At 36.5% G+C, this 21385-nt stretch overlaps 3 protein-coding genes across 5 annotated transcripts; all 3 read right to left on the bottom strand.

Moving 5' to 3' along the window:
- Positions 1-791: 791 nt before the first annotated feature.
- LOC125248327 (tripartite motif-containing protein 16-like) lies at positions 792-4565 on the bottom strand. 2 transcript variants are annotated; one of them, XM_048160067.1, is made up of 7 exons: positions 4446-4565; positions 3606-4195; positions 3332-3427; positions 2838-3071; positions 2602-2752; positions 2465-2509; positions 792-2336 (listed from the first exon to the last, which is right to left on the bottom strand). In XM_048160067.1, the coding sequence occupies exons 2-7, from the start codon at positions 4161-4163 to the stop codon at positions 1771-1773; spliced, it is 1650 nt and encodes a 549-aa protein (XP_048016024.1). In that variant the 5' UTR covers positions 4164-4195; positions 4446-4565; the 3' UTR covers positions 792-1770. The 2 variants fall into 2 exon arrangements, with proteins under 2 accessions (XP_048016024.1, XP_048016023.1); XM_048160066.1 differs by having other exon boundaries at positions 3606-4200; positions 4446-4557.
- Positions 4566-5011: 446 nt separating this feature from the next.
- Positions 5012-10203, bottom strand: LOC125248328 (E3 ubiquitin/ISG15 ligase TRIM25-like). 2 transcript variants are annotated; one of them, XM_048160069.1, is made up of 8 exons: positions 10054-10203; positions 8900-9607; positions 8620-8715; positions 8189-8422; positions 7946-8099; positions 7794-7853; positions 6576-6944; positions 5012-5599 (listed from the first exon to the last, which is right to left on the bottom strand). In XM_048160069.1, exons 2-8 carry the CDS (start codon positions 9455-9457, stop codon positions 5445-5447), a joined length of 1626 nt encoding a protein of 541 aa, XP_048016026.1. In that variant the 5' UTR covers positions 9458-9607; positions 10054-10203; the 3' UTR covers positions 5012-5444. The 2 variants fall into 2 exon arrangements, with proteins under 2 accessions (XP_048016026.1, XP_048016025.1); XM_048160068.1 differs by having other exon boundaries at positions 5459-6944.
- Positions 10204-14024: 3821 nt separating this feature from the next.
- On the bottom strand, positions 14025-18178 carry LOC125248334 (tripartite motif-containing protein 16-like). Its single transcript, XM_048160076.1, has 7 exons — positions 17950-18178; positions 16449-16830; positions 16119-16214; positions 15259-15492; positions 14988-15141; positions 14839-14898; positions 14025-14695 (listed from the first exon to the last, which is right to left on the bottom strand). Exons 2-7 carry the CDS (start codon positions 16782-16784, stop codon positions 14169-14171), a joined length of 1407 nt encoding a protein of 468 aa, XP_048016033.1. The 5' UTR covers positions 16785-16830; positions 17950-18178; the 3' UTR covers positions 14025-14168.
- Positions 18179-21385: the final 3207 nt, after the last annotated feature.

Raw genomic sequence — 21385 nt, 5'->3', positions numbered from 1 at the left:
AAATAGAAAAGAAAAAAAAAATTAAAGCTGCAAGCAGCGATGAAAGGGCCCTCACACCCATGCCACCGCCACCCGGTGGCTTTAGGAAAACACGGCACGGTGGGCAATATGCATTTAAGTATATAAATATAAAGAGGACAACGTCAGTCATTTGTATTTGCCACACTTCCTGCTACCAACAGGTGGCAATATGACTATAACTAAATTTTGGCGTGAAGTTTGAGGCAGATTGGACATTGTATGCCTGAGTTACAACAGCTTCCTCTTTCATGGCGAAACATCAGACGTTGTCAGGCCACCACGGAGACGCCCTTCAGTGAAAACTCAAGATCTTTGCAATGTAACATTGCTAAGGTCTTAAGATTAGACTGGACCAAATATGATGTTGTTCTGGTTAAATCTCTATGTGGAGTTAATCACAGTGTAAAACAAGTCATTTCCTGTCACCCACAGGTGGCGCTATGACTGTAATTGAATATTGCCATGTAGATGTCTTCAGGCCAGGACTCTAATGATTGTCTGAAAGAAGATAGTCATGAACACCTAGGATGGCTTGAGGATGAATAAATCATGGGATAACGATTCCTTCAGACAATGATTCTAAAATTCTTTTAGAGCTCCTTCGATTCAGTCCACTTTATTGTCCTCATAAACTGTATATATGCTATATTATTGAATTATTTACTCATTAAATTATAATTTTAAGCTAAGCGTCATGTTTTTTTTTTTTTTTTTTTGTCATTTAGGCTACGATAGATTCTGACAATTGAAACAAAAATCAGGCTTGTGTATTTATTAAATCAATTACTACTTTATTTGTTCAGAAACAGATGTAACGTAAAATGTTATTTGTGTAGCCTATTGTAGATTTTCAGTAGCCTATAATACAGTAAACAATGTGTTTTGTCCCATTTCTAAATATTATCTACATTAGTAGTCTACATTATTTATATCAACATTCAGAAATCTGACATTGACTTATTGCATGACTTATTACAGCTGACATTTGATTTTAGCAGATATGAAAATACATATATCATTTTTGATGATTTAATGTAAAATGCTAAATTAAAAATTATATGTAAATCAGTTAATGACACAAATGACAAAATCTTAAAGAAACATACATCACATTTGTTCTCCTCTTATTTCTCTTTGAAATAAAAACAACTATCATTCAAATCTAAATCAATTACTTTATCTACACATTTAAAAATATATACATACAAATCTTTAATATTCAACATGAAATTGTCTATTGACAAAAAAAATAGATCTATTAACCTCACAACTGATGTAATAAATATGAAAAATGTTGATTTTTAGATTATTAAATCCTGATTAAGGAGAGCATAAACATTTATTAAATGTTTTGAGAAGCATGGAAAAATGTGGTGGAAATTTCCCTTGTGCTGTATATATCCACTAGATACTGACTTTGTGCATTTGTAAATAGTTCAGGTAATTCTGTTATAAATTCGTTTTTTATATATAATTGGTCTTTTTTCTGCTTTATGATCCTGACAGATGAACCGTCTCCAACCCTAAAGCAGGGTATAAGGGTTCAGTGAAAGTGGTCTGGACTCTGTGAAGCAGAGTCATTGTATCAGAGACGCTGTAGAAGGACAGAGTTCCTGCTAAGCAAGTAAGTACATGACATTAATAAACCAAACTACAAATTACACTTCGGGTAAATTGTTTCACATATTCACATTTTTAGAATTCAGAACTACTATTTAATTTAAATCAATGTTTGATGCTCAAATACAATTATGTATTTTTTAATATATTAGATAGATTATATTTTAAGCTCTGCTTTTCTATGATCCTGACTGATGAAACTTGTCCAGAATAAAAAGCAGGGTATAAGGGTTCAGTGAAAGTGGTCTGGACTCTGTGAAGGAGAGTCATTGTGTCAGAGACGCTGTAGAAGGACAGAGTTCCTGCTCTGTGATCCAGATACACTCCTATTCTAGAGGAGCAGACAGCAGGGATTGAGACTTGGGCTTTATCATGTGTGAAATAGACGTTCTTTTGAGAGCGGGACAATCTCCAGGATTCTTTGTTGGAGCCAAGTCTACAGTCATAATTTCTTCCTTTACGTCCAATTCCTTTGTAACAAACTGCTACAGCCCAATTGTTCCCACTGCACTCGACCTCCCAGTAACAGCGATCACACAAACCCTCTTGACACAAGACATTCACATATCTATCAAATCGCTCTGGGTGATCAGGATACTGTTGGTCTTTATATGTAAATGATATTTTCCTGTTGTCTTCAGACATTTTGAGTTTATTGTTTGCAGTGTTTGGATCCAAGTGAAGTTCACAGAAATCTGAGGACAAAAAAACAAATATTGAACAAAGTACACTTTGGTTCCAAAATGATCACATTGTAACAGATCATATCCACTGATACTTATCAATTAATGATCTGCCTTGAAGAAACCACAGTTCAACTTACACTGCAAAAAATCATTTTGGGTCTTTGCAACATGGACATTTGACACTGAAGAGACAATAAAAACAAATGTGTGATTAATTTGTTGGTTTAATCCTACAGAATATGAATGGCAAAACAATATATCAAAATATTCAGACCTTCTTGTGATATTTTAGCTGTTTGCTGTTGATAGACATCCTCCAAAACCTCTCTGAATGCTGAGATTGAGATGTCTTTAAAATACAGACGAGTGTGTTGAGTGATGGGAACATCTTCAAATGTGGGTAAAACACACACAGACTGACAGCTCTGAAATGAGACAAATACAACACTGCTTATGTAAAAGAGTAAGTATAGAAACATGGTGGTATATTGATTAAAGGACTTTCATTACCTTCAGAAAAATGATCTGGTCTTCAGTAATCAGAAGTTTCTCAATCTCTGCTTGTCTTTTTCTGAGTTCGGTCAGCTCTTGATCCAGATGTTTGTGAAGTTCCTCTGCTCGACCTATCTCAGTCTTCTCCTGAGCTCTGATCTGCTCTTTAATCTCAGAGCGTTTCTTCTCAAGAGAGCAGATGAGCTCAGTGAAGACCTTCTCAATGTCCTCCATGGTCTCTAGAGCTGAATTCTGTTGGAGACACAAAGATCTGATCATGCAGATCACTGTTGTGACTCAAAACAATGCAGTAAGACAGTAAATAAGTGGCTGTCAAGCACCACAATTGTCAGAAGTCTCAATAAGAACACTGTGTGATGCATCTTATAGCAGTTTTTAAATCAATTTTTGGAGCTCAAAACCCATTGGTCATTGTATACTTTTATTGACTTCATCAACTTTTCTGCATGTCAAACAAACTTTAAAACTAAAAAACACATAAAGAAACATACTTTAAGAAGCTTCACTGCTTCACCGAGTTCCTGCTGACCTCTCTCTCGCTCCTGGATCAGCTTCTGACACTCCTCCTTTATCTCATTCAACTCTTTCTGAGGAATATTAACATACATAATAAAACGATAGGCAAGAATAGACACAACACCTTTCCAGTCTGATAAAAGGCTTTGTGAGAAGGTGAATCGAAAATACAGCCTATAAATATATGCAATATAATAATAATAATATTAAAATTGCACATGCATGTTTTTTTATTATTGTTGATGTTACCTTTTTACTAGTCCATTCTGAATCCACAGACACCACACTGTGTCCATTATGATTATCTGTACACAAACAACAAATGCACTGATGATCATCCCGGCAGTAAATCTCCAGAAGTTTCCCATGACTGTGGCAGATGTTCTCCTGAATGTTTCTGGAAGCTTCAACTAGTTTGTGCTTCATAAACGCAGGAGATTCATAGTGAAGCTGCAGGTGAGTTTGACAGAAGGAGGCCAAGCACTGCAGACAGGACTTTACAGCTCTGTTCTTCTCTGTAGTGCAAACATCACACTCCACAGCAGCCGTTTGTAGGGAAGTCTTCTGCAGCGTCTCGATCATCTCAGCTATCAGAGTGTTCTTCTTCAGTAGAGGTCTCTGACTGAAGCTCTCTCTGCATTGGGGACAGCGGTACGGCGGCCCCTGCTCCTTCTGGCCCCAGCAGTCAGTAATACAGCTCATACAGTAACTGTGTCCACAGGGAATCGTCACCGGCTCCTTCAGAGGATCCAAACAGACTGGACAGCTGAACTGATCCACATACTGACTCACTGCAGACTCTGCCATTTCTTTGCAGATAATCTGTCCTCAAATAGGAACTGCTCTGCCAGAAGTAAATCATTAAAGGATGTACATAAACCCACATATAAATCATAAATTACTTAAAAAGCTACAAAATGCTTACAGTTAATCCTAGACGCTTCATCAGTATAACCAAAACAATAAACATACGACATCAATATTAACACAGAATTATCAATACAGTAATACTTTAATGCTCTTTATTTCAACGAAAGCAAAAAGACACTGGGGAAAAAACGTTATTTAAAGATTGTATTAAGTACTCACCTGCTTTGGCAGAAAACAAAAGTCAAATATTAACCCGACTAACGGTTCCGTTTTTCTTGAATCCACACACTTCCTGGTTCTCAGTGTGCAGATGTGCGCATGTGTGCCGAGATGGAGAGCAAGTAAAGACTAATAAACCATAACATTTACTTCCCTTATCTGTAGTAACGACTAAACGACTAAAATGTAATAACGATAAATATCTATTCTCCCGTACAACGTCACGAAGTTAACATAGAAAGTTGTTTATGCAAAAGTTTTTTAGTAATGGCTATTCAAGCTATCAGACCAGTCTAATGCTGCCTAATAACAGACAGAAATGTGTATTAACTGCTAACACATGTTCAGCCATCTGAAATGATTAAATCATTTATTTTTTGATGTTGGCTTGACAATATTGGCATCAAAACATTTCTTGTTTTAAAAAGTGATACTTCTTGATCACAAGAAGAGCAAATAGCTATTCATGGTAAGAAAAACAACAATCAGATTTTTGAGACAAAATATTTCCTAAAACAGCCACATTTCTATTCCACTTTGAAATTAATTAAATGATCACACAAATGCACACTTTGATTTTCTCTTTATTTGATACAAATTACAGCATTGTTAATTACATATTAAACTATAAAAACAAACATAAAGATTAATCTTTTATGTACATGGATTATTTTAAGAATGTGCCTTTATCTCCTTTTAAATGGTTTCACAGCTGTTTCTCAGCTTTTTGTCAACAATGTCGGATATGAAACAGTAAAAATCAAGCAAAAACCAAGCCACATCCTGAAGTCAATCCAGTTATCCAATTTTTTGGTCAACAGTGACATGAAACAGTTTACTACATTCTGCAGCCAATTATTTTCACAAACTAATTCTGACATCTTGTGGCTTGATGATGAACTGCATCAATTATTATGAGCTGCAGTAAAGTAACCTTGCTAAAGATGATGAAATACACACACATGAAGACCCACTGTAACATCTGATTCTGGGAAAACATTATCCGAGCTCTCCTATGACAGAAGAACCTATTCCATTTAGAAAAGCAGGGTATAAGGGTTCAGTGAAAGTGGTCTGGACTCTGTGAAGGAGAGTCATTGTGTCAGAGACGCTGTAGAAGGACAGAGTTCCTGCTCTGTGATCCAGATACACTCCTGGAAATTCTGTTTATAGTAGGGCAATCTCCAGGATACTTTGTTTGAGCCAAATTTACAGTCATAACCGTTTCCTTTATGACAAATTCCTAAATTGTAAGAAACTGCTACAGCCCAATTTACCCACTGCAGTCAAACTCCCAGTAACAGCGACCGTACAAACCCTGTCGACACAAAATGTTATTACAAAAATCTAAATGTTCTGGCCGATCAGGATACTATTCTGTTCTTGTACGAGTGACGTCATACAAATTCATATGAATTAGCCACCTCGTAAAATACATTTAAATTGGTCATGAGATAGTGTTGCTGTAATCAACTGTGGCAAGCAGGGCGGGGTCGAGAGTCGTGGGAACGGAGCAAAGCTGTTGGCGCCATTAGCTAATGAGCATCACCTGCGCTCCACACCGGCCTCGATTTATTAATGGAGCAGCTCCGGGAGGATAAAAGGAGGAGCAACAACAGTGGAGGATGAGAGAGAACCAGGTCTGGACCATTTATGGTGTTATTTCATTATGATTTATGTGGCAGTTATCCGTGAGGGGCTGCTGCTTTACTTTTGTTTTGCATTTGTTCATTTTGATATTAAAGTTATGTGAAACGTTCTCCGGTTCCCGCCTCCTTCTTCCCAGAGCCTTAAACATTGTTACATCAACCACACTAGAAAATATACTTTGATTTATGTAAACTGTTTTACAAATACATGTTTTACGTATTCAGAACTATTTCATTTAAATGAATGTTTGATGTGTAAATTTAACTGTCCAATACAGTCATGTAGTATCTAATGTACTATTTTTTGATAAATTATATTTTTAAACTCTGCTCTTTATGATCCTGACAGATGAACCTTTTCCAGCTAGAAAAGCAGGGTATAAGGGTTCAGTGAAAGTGGTCTGGACTCTGTGAAGGAGAATCATTGTGTCAGAGACGCTGTAGAAGGACAGAGTTCCTGCTCTGTGATCCAGATACACTCCTATTCTAGAGGAGCAGACAGCAGGGATTGAGACTTCTATATTATTATATAGGAAATGGACATTCTGTTGATAGCGGGATAATCTCCATGATTTTTGGTTGCTGCCAAGTCTACAGTCATTACTTCTCCCTTTACGCCCAATTCCTTTGTAACAAACTGCTACAGCCCAAATGTCCCCACTGCACTCGACCTCCCAGTAACAGCAATCACACAAACCCTCCCGGCACAAGATGTAATGAAAATTATCAAATTGCTCTGGGTGATCAGGATACGGCTGAGCTTTATCTGAATATGACATTTTTCTGTTCTCTTCTGACAGTTTGATTTCTTTATGTGCAGTGTTCAGATCCAGTTGCAGCTGACAGAAATCTGAGGAGGATGGAGGGACACAAACAGAATCATAAACTTTATTATTATTATAACCTTAATATTTCACTTTGCATTTTTTGACAACAATGTATAAATTAATATGTACTGAAGGGATGGATTCTGGAATCCACTGCCGCTTCAATATATATCTTTTAGTTATTAATCAACATTTATCTTTCTGTTAAATTATTTGAATGACTTCTTCAACATATGTTAAAGCATTTATTTTCCTTTTCAAACACTAGAAAATAAGTTTGAATATTGTCCGCACCTCTCACTGAGAGAAAAGAACATGTTATCATTATGTTTTGGGGAAAGTTTCCTGCTCAGAGCAGAGCTCAGATCAACTTCAACCTTGAAGAAGCTGTGAAACGTGTATCTGTGTATGTGCACTAAGTGTTCTTTGCAGGTCCCTTGTACTGGACAACTGGCATTCTGCTTGAGATCAGCAGACGCTATGTCATGACCCCAAAAGGACATCCGGTACCTAAATCTAGGGTCCCCTCATCAGCATCACTTCTTACCATCTGTCCACGTGTGAAAAAGTTCTAATCTTCTCTATTTTTCTTAGCCAATCAGAATCATTCAACCTGAAGACGTAGTTAGTTGACTCGGAGTATAATTGTTGTGGAAATATGAATGTATGCAGAGCAGCCTACAAACTCCTTGTGAGACTTGAAGCTGGCTTCTGCTGATGAAACTGCAAACTATTCTTCATTAAATTTTTCTTCAATTTATTAATTATTTTAAACTTTGACTCCGGGTCTTTGTTCAACATATCTGGTTTCAAGGGTCCTAAACTGTTTATCCCCAACAGTACAGTATTTGTGTTTGAAAAAAATAGCTTACATTGCCAAAATGTATTTGGAGTCTTTGGTTCTGGAGTCTGTGCAACATGAACATTTGACACTGAAAAGACAAGAAGAAACAATAAAGTCAATAATTATAATCCTACATAGCATGAATGACACATTTTATTTTCCAAGGAAAATCATTCAGACCTTCTCGAGATATTCTGGCTGTTTGCTGTTGACAGGCATCCTCCAAAACCTCCTTAAACGCTGAGATTGAAATGTCTTTAAAAGACAGATGAGTGTGTTGAGTAAAGCTGGGAACGTCTTCAAATGAAGGTAAAACACACACAGACTGACAGCTCTGAAATGACAGTAATAATTCAAACTTAGTTTTTGAGATCTTTTCCAAAAATCTAAATCAATCAATTCTCAACATTTTTGCATCATTACCTTCAGACACTGGATTTGGTCTTCAGTATTCAGAAGTTCCTCAATATCTGCTTGTCTTTTTCTGAGTTCTGTCAGCTCTTGATCCAGATGTTTGTGAAGTTCCTCTGCTCGACCTATCTCAGTCTTCTCCTGAGCTCTGATCTGCTCTTTAATCTCAGAGCGTTTCTTCTCAAGAGAGCAGATGAGCTCAGTGAAGACCTTCTCAATGTCCTCCATGGTCTCTAGAGCTGAACTCTGTCAGAGACACGAAGATATGATCATGCAGATCATTATTTTGACTCAAAACAATGCAGAAAAGCTCCAGAGTGGACAGAAGTCTTTGAATTGTATGTCATGATTCTTTTAGCACTTTTTAAATCAGTTTTTAGAGCTCAAAACTTTTCTGCATGTCAAACAAACTTTAAAACTGAAGAACACATAAAGAAACATACTTTAAAATACTTCACAGCTTCTCTGAGTTCCCGCTGACCTCTCTCTCGCTCCTGGATCTGCTTCTGACACGCCACCTTTATCTCCTTTAACTCTTTCTGAAGATGTTGACATACAAAACAAATAATAATAAACAATAGGCAAAAATAGACAACACCTTTCCAGTACGATAAAGGGGTGTGTAACAAGGTGGAATGAAAATACAGCCTATAAAAATAGGCAATATGGTAATAATATTAAAAGAGTTTATGCATGTTTTTTTTTAATTATTTTTGATGTTACCTTTTTACTAGTCCATTCTGAATCCACAGACACTGTGTTGTGGTCATTATGATTATTAATACACAAACAACAAATGCATTGACGATCATCCCGGCAGTAAATCTCCAGAAGTTTCCCATGACTGAGGCAGATGTTCTCCTGAATGTTTCTGGAAGCTTCGACTAGTTTGTGCTTCATAAACGCAGGAGATTCATAGTGAAGCTGCAGGTGAGTTTGACAGAAGGAGGCCAAGCACTGCAGACAGGACTTTACAGCTCTGTTCTTCTCTGTAGTGCAAACATCACACTCCACAGCAGCCGTTTGTAGGGACGTCTTCTGCAGCGTCTCCATCATCTCAGCTATCAGAGTGTTCTTCTTCAGTAGAGGTCTCTGACTGAAGCTCTCTCTGCATTGGGGACAGCGGTACGGCGGCCCCTGCTCCTTCTGGCCCCAGCAGTCAGTAATACAGCTCATACAGTAACTGTGTCCACAGGGAATCGTCACCGGCTCCTTCAGAGGATCCAAACAGACTGGACAGCTGAACTGATCCACATACTGACTCACTGCAGACTCTGCCATTTCTTTACAGTGTTCAAAGATGAACAGATTCTCAGTCTCTGTCCTTTAATAAGGGCTGTTTTGCCAAGAAAAGCAAAGTTATCTGACAAGTACTATTTTTCACTGAGGTGAAAGTATGAATAATGTCAAGATTTGAGAAAGTCCAAGTATCTAAGCAAAAAAAAAAAAAACAAAGTTTGAGAGAAGCCTGTTCACAAGATTTCGATTTTTAACGGAGGAAAAATCACTATGTTCTCTGCTGATCAAATGCTGTTCACATGCTTTCAATAGAGCTTAACTTGTATTGAGCCCAGAATAGTCTCTTTAGTCATGATCACCACAGAAATAGGTTTGTATTTTTAAAAAAATAAGCGAAATTGTAAAGAGTAAAAAGTATAGTTTTGTAGTACATTTTTGAAACGTTAGTATTATTGAAACGAAGTTTTCATTAAAAATCATGGTTTAGCAATGAAGTACAAAGCAAAATTTGGTTTAACCAGGCCTGTTACAAGTTACAGGAGTAAACACTCTCTACACGCGCACAAATACATAATTGCATGCGATTAAAAGCAGACAAATCGATCAGTCGTACTCTTTGGATCTTATTAAGTCCTTACCTTGACAGAAATACAATTCAAATTTGCTTGGCTTTGCCCTAAAGAACAGCGGTGTGGATCTATTAGAGTTGAGTCACTTGTAGTGAAAAAATAAGTTTCTTTTCTCTTGAATTCCAAAAACTTCCTGGTTTTCAGCGCGCAAACAAAACTGGGCGTGTGTTCTGTGTCCCACTTACCCAAGAGAGAGAGAGATGAGCAGAGAAAGAGAAAACAACAACCAAAAAAGTTTATTTTCCACATATGATCGACTGCAGAACATTATTGAACTGTAATTATTAAAACTTGCACATTTACAATAGTTTAGTTCTAGACTTAAAAGATCATTAAAGTGGTTTATTTTGCCCACTATTGGGATAATGATCCTGTACTGGGGTAAAAAACTTTTATCACAGCTGACATTTGATATCATTTTTGATGATTTAATGTAAAATACTAAATTAAATATTTTCTGCAATTCTATGTATTTCGACAATTTAGTTAATTGAATAATGAAATACAAATTAAATGACAAAATCTCAGTCATATACAACTCAAATACATCTGAATTACTCTACAGTTCTCTAAATTATGCATAAGTCTGTATTTTTAGCTCAAGGAATGTCATAACAGTAATAAACTATGAATTAAGATTAAAATGGCTGAACCTAACTGGCCTATATGTTATGATAAATAATAAAAATTTCTGAATGTTCATCTAATTCATTGAATTATTAAATGAGGATTCCATGAATTATAATAATTCTAAAATTAAATATTAAAAGCAACATCATGCCCACTGACGAGTTTTCTGCATGAATTCCAATGACTTCTGACCTCAATAGTCTCACAATATATTTCACTTCAAGATAAAAACAACATCCATTCAAATCTACATTACATTTTATACAAGTTCCCTATAAAGTTATACATATCTTTAATATCAAACATAAAACAAAATTGCAAATCAGTGTTATCAAAAAAAAAAAAGAGATAATTTTCAGATTATTAAATCATGATTATTGAGAGCATAATCATTTTAGTTTGAAAAAAGTGGTGGAAATTTACCCTGAAGTCCTACTGTATACACACACTGTACTGACCTTTTCCATTTGTGAACAGTTCAAGTAATTTATAGAATAAATTCTGTTTTTTATAATGAGTCTTTTTTCTGCTCCATTTCTGCTCCTTGTCCATTTAGAAAAGCAGGGTATAAGGGTTCAGTGAAAGTGGTCTGGACTCTGTGAAGGAGAGTCATTGTGTCAGAGACGCTGTAGAAGGACAGAGTTCCTGCTCTGTGATCCACATACACTCCTGGAAATTGTGTTTATAGTAGGGCAATCTCCAGAATACTTTGTTTGACTGCTACAGCCCAATTTCCCCACTGCACTCAAACTCCCAGTAACAGCGACTGTACAAACCCTTTAGACACAAAATGTAATTACACAAATCAAAATGCTCTGGCCGATCAGGATACTTTTCTGTTCTCTTCTGACAGAATGAGCGGTTTGACTCCCCTGATTCATTAAAAAAATGCTGAATCATTCAAGAATGAAACAGCACTGTGTTTTACTGGGAGACACAACTTTTCTGCTTTGTTTAGAACTACTTTTGTTGGCAAAATAGAGCAAAAACAGTCAAAATTGATTATCTTGCTTGTGTGATATTGCGTTTATATATATATATATATATATATATATATATATATATATATATATATATATAAACAAACTAAATCCAACACAAAACAGGGGCAAATCATATCTTGAACTTAAGGGTTATTTTTATTCATTCTGACTATTTTACATCAAAGTCAGACTAGCTTTCCTAATGTTAAGCTTAAAGCTTAATCCTGGATGACTGTATTGATATGTTTTAAGCGGTGACAAACAGTGTCGAAGTTCAGGGCAAGCACGATTGGCAGGTTCGAGAGATGTGAATGCTACTCTGCAGGGTGTGTGATTTACTAGTACTAATTGAAAGAAAACAAGTTGACAAAAATATTGAACCCAAGATTTGGTGATAATATAGCATAATAGGAGATTTACAACCAATTTTGTTAAAGGCCAGTCATTTTTGACCAGGAACACCAACTAAGGTAAAGGATTTTCAGCACAGCACAAGGGTTAAAAGAATCTATAAACTTAAGATTTGGAACAATATCAATACAAGGTTTATTATCCTAACACAGATCTTATATTAAAAGATCAACTAAAACATTTGTATGTCAATAAAATTCATAAAAGGAGAGTATAGTTCTCAGCAAGAAGGGTTGGGCCTGCTTACACACAATGCCTCAAACTGCAAAGGACAAACAAAGAAAAGAAAAAACCTGCATGCATCTTGAACAACGAGCAAAATGCCCTTAAAAACCTTTAATCATGATTACAGGTGCAAACTTTCTTATACACACAACATACAGCCAGTGCCGCCACACAAGAGTCAACGAGGAGATCAAGTGTCAAAGCAGGCCTGGCTCTTATACAAAGCCACTAGGCACACTGTAACACACAAAAAGAGGAGAGCAATACCTTGCAAATAACAAAAACAAAGATACAAAGAAAACAATATTCAATACCTGACATACTGCCGTGAGCAAGTACGACATTCTGCTGCTGTACAATGTAGCAAACATGAATTACCCATAGCAGCTCTATACAGGTGGAGCTGGGGAAGGTGGAGGGTTTCTGAAAGCGCGCTGCAAACGTCTACAGCAAACGCTGACCAAGTTGAGCAGTAAGTTCATTGGCCTCTGATACAGCAGGAACCAATCAGGTCTGCCCTACAGAAAATGATATGATTGCAAGCAGATTGAGATAAGGATCATCCTGCGTCATCTAGAGTTTCACGACACACCACAAGAATCACCAGTCCAAGCAGAGATAAAGTGTCCTGTACAAAGCCACTAGGCACACTGTAACACACAAACAGAGGACAGCAATCCCTTGCAAATAACAAAAAAAAAAAACAATATTCAATGCATGACCTAACTAACAAAAATACATACATATTTAACACAGTACATATTAATTGCCAGCCACACAACCTACAGTATAATATTACAAATTACACCATGGGGCAGTCCTTGTTTCTGATTGGATGACAAAGATTCTAAGGTGTGCAATTATTTTCCAATAAATGCACAGCTAGTAGTTCTAGGTCTGTTGACAGCATTACATTTCTATATCACTTCACGATAAGATTTCAGTGCCAAAGTTCCTGACAGCCTACAACAACAGATGCACTAAAACCCACAGACACTAAGTAAAAAAAAACAATAGGATAAAAATAATTTTCTCCACTAAATTACCCTTTATTATTTATAGAAAGCACACTTTCTCCCTCTCTATGTATATATATATATATATATATATATATATATATATATATATATCCAATAACTGCATTTGTTTGCATATCAATAGCTCAAACGTTAATAGCTCTAAAATGAGGTTTTGGAATTTACAAATGGAGGCTGGGGATGTGATGCGCAAGAAAATAGTTCTTTACACAATAGCATATTAAAGTCCCTGTAAAGTCAATTCTGAGAATTCTTTCTAAACACTTTATAAATGTTACAAATGTATTGCTGAAACACATTACAAAGTCTGTGAATTGTGTAATGCTTAATTGTGAAGTTAGAGCATTAAACAGTTTTTCACCAAGTCTCTGCTCAGGATTTTTTGGGCGGAGCTAAAACGGGGGTCTGATGACGCACATCGTCCCCCGAGCATAGCCCCTCCCCTAACACTATATAACTGTCGATGACGCACCGAGCGTGGCGCCGCCTCTAACTCTACAGCGGTTCAGTCGCTCAATCTCGAGTGTCATTACAGTCCACATTTAGCTAGTAATGCCTTTGTCACGCAAATGCATATTACATGGTTGTTATAATATACAATATGCTCGGCCTCCTTATTTAAATTTCCTAAAACGATGATATGAAGGATTCTAAAGTGATCGTTCTACACCGGATAATTTTACAAACTTTCATCAGACAGCTGGGATTCACAGATAATCCGCTGTTTTTGGTGAATGTAAAAGCTTTGTACAGAAATCTTACTGATTTGCCTCTTGCATAATAATTTGGAACGCAGTGTATAACTTTGCTATAAATTCTGCTTTTACATTTGGTCTTTTTAAACTTTCCTATGCTCTATGATTCTGACAGACGAACTCAGCGCAGCAAAAAAAGCAGGGTATAAGGGTTCAGTGAAAGTGGTCTGGACTCTGTGAAGGAGAGTCATTGTGTCAGAGACGCTGTAGAAGGACAGAGTTCCTGCTCTGTAATCCAGATACACTCCTATTCTAGAGACAACAGGGACACGGACCTGTGCTTTATCATGAATGAAACTGAAATTCTGCAGATAATAGCCCAATCTCCAAGATATTTTGTTCAACCCAAGTTTGGATTCATCACTTCTTCCTTTACGTCCAATTCCTTTGTAACAAACTGCTACAGCCCAATTTTTGCCACTGCACTCCACCTCCCAGTAACAGCGACCGTACAAACCCTCTCGACACAAGATGTAGGGAAACTCATCAAATCGCTCTGGGTGATCATGATATCGATAAACTTTATCAGAGCATGATATTTTTCCGCTCTCTTCTGACAGTTTGAGGTTTTTGTTTGCAGTGTTTAGATCCAGGTGAAGTTCACAGAAATCTGAGGAGGAGGAAAGAAAAAAAAAAACATATATTGAACAAAGTAAACTTTGGTTCCAAAATGATCACATTGTAACAGATCATATCCACTGATACTTATCAATTAATGAGTGATTGCCTTGAAGAAACCACAGTTCAACTTACACTGCAAAAAATCATTTTGCGTCTTTGGTTCTGGAGGATTTGTAACATGGACATTTGACACTGAAAATCCAAAACAAGCGTACGGTTAATTTGTTGGTTTAATTCTGCAGAGTATGAAGAGCAATACCAACATATTAAAAGATTCAGACCTTCTCGTGATATTCTGGCTGTTTGTTGTTGATAGATGTCCTCCAAAACCTCCTTAAATGCTGAGATTGAAATGTCTTTAAAAGACAGACGAGTGTGTTGAGTGAAGCTGGGAACGTCTTCAAATGAAGGTAAAACACACACAGACTGAAAGCTCTGAAATGAGACAATAGTTCAAATAAGCTGTAAAACACAACCAATATTTTCTAAAATAAACAAAACAAGCATGATGTTTCATTTTATGGATAGTTCTCAACATTTTTCTGTTATTACCTTCACACAATGGATCTGATCATCAGTATTCAGAAGTTTCTCAATCTCTGCTTGTCTTTTTCTGAGTTCTGTCAGCTCTTGATCCAGATGTTTGTGAAGTTCCTCTGCTCGATCTATCTCAGTCTTCTCCTGAGCTCTGATCTGCTCTTTAATCTCAGAGCGTTTCTTCTCAAGAGAGCAGATGAGCTCAGTGAAGACCTTCTCAATGTCCTCCATGGTCTCTAGTGCTGAACTCTGTTGGACAGGAACAACAGCCAAAATACTGTATTTATGTGACCAATTTCAATTAAATGTATTATTCCATTATCATAAATCATGCAAAATAAAAAAAAAGTTGCTTGTTTATAGAAAATTAGTTTTCCCATTTTTCACAAACATGCACTAGGCTATAACTACAAAGCATGAAAGTGACTTACTCACTGATTCATAAATTGTTACCTCGGTTTAACAAAAATCGCGCCCACGGATTGATCAACCATACCCATGAATTTCCAGTTCCAGTATAGATTGCAAACCCTGGGAAAAATTTGCGAAAGTGTGGGCACGGATTAGGAATTCGATGGTACAGATTGAAAAACCAAAGGTATGGTTTACAAATCTGAGGGCACGGATTGCCATGGGTCACGATTTGTTAAACCTTGGGAACTGTGAGTACGGTTTATAAACTGAGGGGATGGATTTGCAGGTCTTGTTTGTTTTTTGTTTTCTCCTACAGGTGACTTCCTGGGCTCTGTAGGTTCTAGGGTCCTTTAATAATACATTGTGTTTCATTTATTGTATACTATTTTTTCTCTGTTTTTATCCTCATGCTGAACACTTTTAGAAACACTGTAAAAACACTGGGATCTTCTGATACTCACTTTAAAAGACTTCACAGCTTCACTAATTTCCTGCTGAACTCTCTCTCGCTCCTGGATCAGCTTCTGACACGCCACCTTTATCTTCTTTAACTCTATCTGAAGTTGTTGACATACAAAATCATTAAATAATATAAGTAGATATATACATCTTGCCATTCGCATATTGCAGTCTTTAAATATAAAAGCCAAAAATTCTGAGATTAGTGAGGTAATGATGAGGTAAGCCAGGTTATTTCATTAATTTAAGTTGGTATTTAAAAATAATTGACTTTGATGAATAGTATCAACTCAGGAAAAAATGACAACTACCTGATTATAAGCATTGATTACCTTTTTACTAGTCCATTCTGAACCCATAGACACCACATTGTGGTTTTTATGATTGTCAGTCACACACAAACAACAAATGCACTGACGATCATACTGGCAGTAAATCTCCTGAAGATTCCCATGACTGAGGCAGATGTTCTCCTGAATGTTTCTGGAAGCTTCAACTAGTTTGTGCTTCATAAACGCAGGAGATTCATAGTGAAGCTGCAGGTGAGTTTGACAGAAGGAGGCCAAGCACTGCAGACAGGACTTTACAGCTCTGTTCTTCTCTGTAGTGCAAACATCACACTCCACAGCAGCCGTTTGTAGGGACGTCTTCTGCAGCGTCTCCATCATCTCAGCTATCAGAGTGTTCTTCTTCAGTAGAGGTCTCTGACTGAAGCTGTAAATAAAATGATTATTGTAACATGTTTTACAAGAAAATACTATATTTTAGCCTTTCTACTACAAATTTTCACGTTTTTTTAATGTCGGCATGAAGGGTGCGATCTTATAGACTTTAGTCAGGGTAGCTCCAAACTAATTTTTGACAGGAATTAAGGGAGTGATAGAAGAACAGTGGGTTCAATGGATTGTTGTTTAACAACATACTGATCAGCTGATGAACTGTCTTTCTGGAAAAAAAAAAAAAAAAAAGAGGAAGAAGAAAAAAACTTACCTAGACAAAAACCTTATTTAAAGCAGTGCCATTACAGGTAAGAAAGCAAGGCTGTGAGGGATATACTTACTGTGTTTTTAGTGGTATCTGCTGTAAAAAGCTATAGTTCTGAGTTTTTTTTTCTACCCAAATTTCTTTGAAAGTTTTTTTTTTACTGTTTTGTAAGCAGAGCAATCCAAAAAACATATTAAATAATAGTACAACCCACTTAAGAGATGTCTATCCCTCACAGCCTTGCTTTCATTCCCATTAAAAATCAAAGATGACACTGCTGTGAATAAGGTCTATAAAGCAGTTTTGAAAGTTGTGAGTTGTGAAAATTATGTGACCTTGGCACATACCATTCCACTGCACACGACATTCGGACACGACGCGGTCTATTTTGGCGTTTACACAAGCATCGCGCCAGTGAATACGTCACCAGAAATTAGAAGGCTAATTATTTATTATTTTGATTTAAGATTATGAATTAAAAAATAATTACTTGCACAAATAAATAATAAACACAGCAATATTCCATTAAACAATAAGAATGGTTCATTTTGATTTCATAGTGACTTAAATTCAATGTGTTACTTTCCCATTCTTTGTAATTATCTGTTGAATTTATTAACAATTTCTGAGTGTAAACTGTTTTACGGCATTTCTTTCAGTGTACAAAAATGCTTTACTTTTTGTGAATTTATTTATATAAAAACATAACCTTAAGTCTAACTCGTTACCAAAAGGAACTGAGAAACACGTGTTTACTACAGTTTACATATAAGCATTATTTAGCTTAACTTTTTACACAGGCAAATAATAATAATAATAATAAAACATTAGCTTCAGTGAATTTCTTACCTGCTTTGACAACTAAACAACTTGTTTTCTCCCGTGTAGAACCAAACTACAGCAGTATGGAACTGTAAATGCTCGTGTAACAAGTTAAAAGGAATTTTTGCTTTACTGGAATCCACGCATATTTCCTGGTTTCATGTGCACACAAAATCTCTTGGTGCATGTGTGAAAGTAAAATTTGACAGAAAATCACAATTCAGAAATGTCCAACTCTTCACATTGTACTTTTTCTTCAGTGAGAGTCAAACACCCAGCAACTCCACCCAACCCAAAATAAACAAGTCTTTCTTTGATAAACCATAGGAACTGTGAGTAGGGAAACTGTGGCGACGGATTTGCGGATCTTGGTTTTTTTTTCTCCTACAGGTGACTTCCCAGGCTCAGGTTTCTCATAGGTTCCTGTAATAATACGCTGCGTTGCATTTATTTTATTCTATTTTTTCCTCTGTTAAGCACTATAAAAAACTGGCATCTTCTGATACTCACTTTAAAAAGATTTAACACCTTCACTAATTGTTGTTTAACAGTATCCTACTGATCAGCTGACAAACTGTCTTTCTGGAAAAAAAAAAGAGGAAGAAGAAAAAAACTTTCTTAGACAAAAACCTTATTCAGAGCAGTGCCATTACAGGTAAGAAAGCAAGGCTGTGAGGGATATACTTACCGTGTTTTTAGTGCATCGTTGGAGTTTTTTGTCTACCCAAATTTCATTTAAAGTTTTTTTTTTTACTGCTTCGTAAGCAGAACAATCAAAAAACATATTAAATAATTGTACAACCCACTTAAGAGATGTCTATCCCTCACAGCCTCGCTTTCATTCCCATTAAAAAATCAAAGATATGGCGCTGCTGTGAATAAGGTCTAAAGCAGTTTTGAAAGTTGCGAGTTGTGAAAATTATGTGACCTACACATTTAAACGGCGCATGCCATTGTAAAGACCTCGTTTTCATCCGTGTTAAATTCAGTATGGCGTCAAACCTGACTGAAGCTGCCTTTCCACTGCACACGACAAAAGACAGCCGTTGGACCGGAAGTACTTCATGACCATTCATTTCCAATGGAGAGTAGGCTAGTACGGGGGCTGCGTGGAGTTCCGATCATATATGAATGCGAAAATTTCGGATCCGATTTGAGCTTCGGATGCGTTGAAATATTTGAACCAGTGGCGTAGCCACGGGTGTGCCAGGGTGTGCCGGTGCCACCCAAAGTGGCAGCTGGCACACCTAAAATAGGTCCAGGTGAAATTGCAAGCACAACAAACCTCACAAGTATCGAAAATGGGATACTTTCCCATAGACTGGAGTGAGACCATAGACGTCTCGCGAGCTGTCGCGATCATTCGTGGCTCTCTGTGGCTTGTAGCGCTAAGCCCTTCAGTTCATGCAGAGCGGGCGTGAACGGACCAACTCTTCCACATGTAATAAACATGAATGAACATCCAAAGGTATGTTGAAAGATATAGTAGAACTTACCAAAATCCGTATCATGTCATCTTTCATGTTCATGTTTCAACTGTGGAAAGGTGTCATTAAAACATATTGTAATAATGTCAAATTTACCGTCACATTTACCCCAGAAAAGCCCTTCAATGTCCAAAAACGCATCAGTCAGCTACAAAAATGAACTTCGAGAGGAGCATTTTGCTAAATATATGCACTATTGCATATTCATTGTATTTGTGCTTAACATGTACTTCAATATTGAATGTATAAATCTGTTTTCTGACAGCCACCATTTAAATTTTTAGGTCTATATAAAAATGAGTAGAAATAGCCTATAATTGTCATAATTTTTTTTATTATAACGTTATTATAAAAACTGTGTAATTTATATGTAAGTAGCTTACAAATAAATTAATTTTTAATATTATAGTGATGTAGGCTACCAGCTGTGGTTCCCTGTATAGTTTACAGTGTTGAGAGAGATTTTTTCTTTGAGGAAATTTGCTGTACCTGACGGGCACTTCGGTAAAGTTGGTTTTATATTCGCACATTCGGACTTCTGGTAAATTCAGACTTTCCAATAAATGTGCAATAAATTAATGTTTGCGAATTTTAAGCAGCGACATGATAACCACAAGCTTCAGAATCAAAATCAAATCCAATGGTGAAATTTGTGTCAATGCCCAGCCGTCAATCATTTTTTTTGTTTGTTTTGTTTTTATTTAAAGCAAATGTTGTTTTTCCAATTATTTTCTTGTCAGAGTGCACCAGAATGCGTCGTTAAAATCCCGAAAATGGGGGAGGATGCTCCCAGACCCCCCTACAACAATTTCAATTACAATATTTTGTCCGGTTGCACATTAATCGGACAATAAATATGGCACACCCAGTTTTTCTGATGCACACCCAGAGTCACTTTTCTGGCTACGCTGCTGATTTGAACTTCTGTGGTTAGACCGTATGCGACTGGCCGACCGGATATGATGAGCGCGAAGTTAGAATTACCAATATTTTAACACTTTAACGTTATTCTGTAAACACTATTTCTGTAAAATGGCAGTTATTAATAATTATGTCAGAATATATATATATATAAATTTATTAAATACATTTTTATGTTGATTAGCTCTAAAGACCTTTTCGCCAGAGAAACAAGTGCGCTGCCATCTTTATAATATTGTCTTTGAACTTCTGTTTTTGCGGTAGCTCTGTATATTTCTATGGGATTGCAGAATAACTGGTGAAGTAAATAGAGTTAACAAAAGTTATAATGAGCATTGTATGTTTAAAGCAGATTCCTTAACAAATGTCAGTAGACCGGGAACATTTTAAAACGATCAGTTCATTCATACAGATCACTGTGGAAATAACCGGAAGGCAAAAGAAAATCTACTATGTTTTTATTTTAGATGTATTAAGGGTCATTTGCTTTGTGTGGATACATTCATACATGCTTTCACGTTACATTCATTAAAATCGTTCAGTTTACTATGGTGAACGGTTGCTTCACGACCGATTTCAAAGTTCCGTGCGACTCAGGGACTTCGAAATCAGGCACATATAAAGAAAAACGATTCCTGGCTGCATGCCAATATCCATGGATTAGGTTTTTTTGACATCATAAGGAACACTTTCCAGCTCAACCTTTAGTGTAATCTTGATCGCGTTTTCGCAGTTTCTCCTATTAAATCCAATCATACAGGGTCTTTTTCGCCACTCAGTCCAGCTGAGGGAGCGTGTTCTGGCGGGAAAGTGACATCTGTTTCGCGCCAGTAAATGTCATCAGAAATTAGATTACTTTTCAAAGAGTGGGGAATTATGTATTATTTTAATTAAAGATTGTGAGGGCACATATATTTAAAAATAATTGCGTACAGGGAGAATAAACACAGCAATATTCCTCTTTACAATATGGTTAATTTTGATTTCATAGTGACTTAAATTCAAAGTATTACCCATTCTTTGTAATTATCTGAAATTTACTAACAATTTCTGCA

Source organism: Megalobrama amblycephala, linkage group LG16 (assembly GCF_018812025.1).
Source record: "Megalobrama amblycephala isolate DHTTF-2021 linkage group LG16, ASM1881202v1, whole genome shotgun sequence".
NCBI classification, from domain to species: Eukaryota; Metazoa; Chordata; class Actinopteri; order Cypriniformes; family Xenocyprididae; genus Megalobrama; species Megalobrama amblycephala.
Note: the sequence above shows the minus strand (reverse complement) of the source record. Positions and strands in the feature narration are given on the sequence as shown.